The sequence below is a fragment of the Cydia fagiglandana genome, chromosome 5 (assembly GCF_963556715.1).
Source record: "Cydia fagiglandana chromosome 5, ilCydFagi1.1, whole genome shotgun sequence".
Lineage (NCBI taxonomy): Eukaryota > Metazoa > Arthropoda > Insecta > Lepidoptera > Tortricidae > Cydia > Cydia fagiglandana.
In genome coordinates, this window is record NC_085936.1 from 13,788,308 (window position 1) to 13,792,439 (window position 4,132).

Genomic DNA, 4,132 nt, shown 5'->3' on the forward strand with positions numbered 1-4,132 from the left:
TGGAAACTCATCGCAGTATCTTTGATACAACACACCTGAAACATGAAAGACGGATAGGACTTTCATCTTTCAATACGCTAAGCGGTAGACCATTCACATGTATTAGGGAAATATCACAAATACTCCAAATTCCCTCTTAAATGTCCCATGACTGGTGCTGTAACTATAGTTCTCATACTATTTAGTAAGTGAACTTTGTTTTTTTTAAAGTAATGGATATTATTTAAACTGTATACTAGGACGCTGTAGCCTTATTCCTACGACACAACTTTTTGTTAACGTGTTTTTTGAATCTCTACGGGACAAAAATTTTCCACCAAGTGATCAGGTATTCGTAGATATAATTTATTTTTATAGGTATTATAGCCATTTTATGCTTTAGATTGCGGTTCAATAACAATTAATGATGATTTCTGTTATATTACATTCTCGGAGTAATTAACAATGGAGCCGCCATTAACAGGCGTTCCCCTCTGTCGAAAATAGGCGGCCAATGGTCAACCTCATGTCAACCATATGTATGGACTGACGTTTATCTGACATGACGTACCTATACATTTGATGTGCCCCTCCCCCGCAAAAAACGGCAGACTATTTTGTACCGAAAATTTTAGACATGGCGTCTCCGTTGGTTATATCCTCCAAGTATTACATGTTGTATTTTTATTAAAATCCACATTTTTCTTCTAAAAAGTAAGCAGCTCGTTTGTAGAGGGATTGGCATTGTATTAAATATGATATATAAGGTTTACTCGGGTAATTCCGAATGTCGAAAACTGTCGGATAATTCCGAAAAGAGACTTTTATTATGATGGAATTTAGGGTAATTTTCATGTGAATTTCGGAATTATCCGACATTCGGTATTACCCGAATACACCTTAGTATCATTCCGAAACTGAAAAACCCTGGATTTTTTTCATAATTTTTTAATAGTCTAGTATGGTCGTAAGCACACAAGTGAGGAGCCTAGCTGGTACAAGCAACCCCTTCGAGGTCAAAGTTAGCGTACACCAAGGGTCTGCTCTTAGCCCGCTATTGTTCAACATTGTTATGGATTACCTCACCAAAGACATCCAGTCCATCCAGACCATGGTGCCTGATGTATGCAGACGATGTTGTACTTTTTGATAAATGCGCGGAACAGCTGCAACGGACCCTGGAGATATGGAGGCATGCCCTACAATCTAATGGTTTGAGGATTAGCAGAAGCAAAACAGAGTACCTGCTATGCAATTATAGCCGCACAGAGCAGACAGCGTCAAAAATCACCCGTTCACCGTACCGGAAGTAAGCAAGTTCAAATACCTAGGATCGGTTTTGTCTGCGGACGCAAATGTGGACATGGATGTGGCACATAGGGTAAATGTAGCTTGGCTCAGATGGAGGTCGCTCTCGGGGGTACTCTGTGACCGCCGTGTGCCGATAAAGACTAAAGGCAAGGTCTACAAAACAGCTGTGAGACCTGCTATGGTGTATGGTGCAGAATGCTGGACGATCAAACAAGCGCATGAACAAAAACTCCATGTCAATGAGATGAACATGCTGAGGTGGGCGGCCGGTGTAACGAGACTCGATAAAGTACGTAACGAACACATCAGAGGAAGCTACAAGGTCGCCCCCATCACCGACAAGATTCAAGAATCTCACTTGAGATGGTGCGGGCATATCATGAGACGCGACGAAGACCATGTCGTGAGGAAAGCCCTTGCATTACCGAATAAGAGAGGCAGAGGCCCGCCTGCTACGTGGTGGTCCACTATATCAATAGATTTAAAACAGATAGTTGAACAAAGAGACAACCCAGGATCGCCCGACCTGGCGCTTGAGAACGAGGAGGAGGACCGACCCCAAATAATGGGAAGAGGCACGGAAAGAAGAAGAAGGTCAATAGGTGACAAAAAACTCAAAAAACAATTAAAATTTTAAGTCGTTTGAGCCTTGCCAAGATAAGGGTTAATATAGTTTTGGATGAGTTAAAGTTCGTGTGAGTAGTTAACACCTTGGTTCACACACAGACACACACACATACACTGCTGCTTCGTCGTCGCCAGTTTCTTGAACTTAATTGACACGGTGCCATGTGACAAGTCAAGAGTAAGATTATTTTTAATCACATTTTAAATAATTATTATACTTATTACTGAAGTTTATGCAATTGCCAATACATATGCAAATTAACAAATTCAGTTGAAGACATACATCTATCAACGATATTATATGAACGTAAATGGGGCATTATCTACGAAAATGGACCTTATTGTCGATGGCGCTTACGCCGCACAGCGTAGCGTGGCATTGTAATTATATCGGAGCATCGTTAATAATGGCGTAAGCGCCATCGACACTTAAGGTCCCTTTTACATAGATATCGTCACAAATAAACTACATATATTATTATTCAGGTAGTTGAACTTTATGAAAAACTGAGCAGTGCAAAATTCCAGTGGAATATACCTAATAACAAAGTGAACTACAACACAATAGATATTATAATAAAATACTAAGGTCAGGAATAACTTTTTATATGTATTTTAATGTACCTAAATGTAAAAAGGTAATAAAACCTCTTTGTACCTACGGTTTGTATCTGGCTGCTTTTGATACCATCACGGATAGGTACCATTAAAAATTACATTTTAATAATAATAAAAAGCTCTTTGCAGTCCTTATTTTGTTGTTTTATTGTCCGCTATTTTCTTCGCTATTATATTTCTCTACCAAAAATGTGGGAGCTCGTGCCGCTAACGCATAGGCCTCCACAGTCACCAAACCCGTTGTCTAAACAGCAATGCATATAAATCGTCTGCAATAGACGGAAAGGGCTGTCATGATGATGATGAATAATGATGATTTATCCGCTACAATATGTGAATCTAAGGAATAAAATTCGATATTATATGTAAGAAAAAAAATGCGACACAAGCCGCGACAAATCTTTGTGATTTTAACGCAGTGACAAAAGAATAGCACTTTTTTTTTCGTTTTCATTAGTCAGTATTATTCAGTAAAAAAGTTCATTAGTCAGTAAAAAAAAAGCGCTGGGGGCCTAGCGGTGAGAGCGTGCGACTTGCAATCTGGAGGTCGCGGGTTCAAACCCCGGCTCGTACCAATGAGTTTTTCGGAACTTAAGTACGAAATATCATTTGATATTTACCAGTCGCTTTTCGGTGAAGGAAAACATCGTGAGGAAACCGGACTAATCCCAATAAGGCCTAGTTTACCCTCTGGGTTGGAAGGTCAGATGGCAGTCGCTTTCGTAAAAACTAGTGCCTACGTCAAATCATGGGATTAGTTGTCAAGCGGACCCCAGGCTCTCATGAGCCGCGGCGAAATGCCGGGATAACGCGAGGAAGAAGAGATTTCATTAGTCAGTATACTGTCGCCCCTGTTTCACCAACGTGACAGGTGCGACGAATTGTAAAATCACTGTTGCTGATGTCACAGGCATCCATGGGCTACGGTTACCGCTTACCATCGGGCGGGCCGTATTCCTGTTTGCCACCATCATCGTATTATTAAAAAAAACTTTATGATATCGGAAAAAAACAGATATTTCTCTTGCTAAGTTTATGACAATTGTCACAAGAAACACTACAATTGTCACGAAATTCCGACATATAACTCATTACCTGTCAAGAATTACCTACAATTCTTCTAAATCTTTGACAATTGTCAAAAACTTCGCAGGAGAAATATCTGTTTTTTTCCGATATAATAAAGTTTTTTTAAATAATACAATGATGGTGGCAAACAGGAATACGGCCCGCCCGATGGTAAGTGGTAATCGTATAGCCCATGGATGCCTGTGACGTCAGCAACAGTGATTTTACAATTCGTCGCACCTGTCACCGATGTGAAATTGGGGCCGGCCGTAGATGATTGTATTTTAGTTTAAGGTACAAGGTAAGGTATAAGGTAGATTGACGTAATCTTAAGATTAACAGCCCCTAAATAAATACATATATGAATAAAAAAGTCTATGTTTCATGGAAAATACATAAACATTTAACTTTTCTGAAAATCATTATTTTGTAATCGTTATCGATTTTGAGCTTATTTTACTTCTTTAGCAGAATGTACCTTCACCAGTTTTTAGTGCTCATTAGATCAATTTCAATTTCGCTTGCTCAT

The 4,132-nt window shown here is 39.5% G+C and overlaps 1 protein-coding gene across 1 annotated transcript; it reads left to right on the forward strand.

Annotated features, from left to right (window-relative positions):
- The first annotated feature begins 940 nt into the window (after positions 1–940).
- LOC134664738 (uncharacterized) lies at positions 941–2,411 on the forward strand. The gene is made up of 3 exons (XM_063521484.1): positions 941–1,102; positions 1,241–1,892; positions 2,404–2,411. The coding sequence occupies exons 1-3, from the start codon at positions 941–943 to the stop codon at positions 2,409–2,411; spliced, it is 822 nt and encodes a 273-aa protein (XP_063377554.1).
- Positions 2,412–4,132: the final 1,721 nt, after the last annotated feature.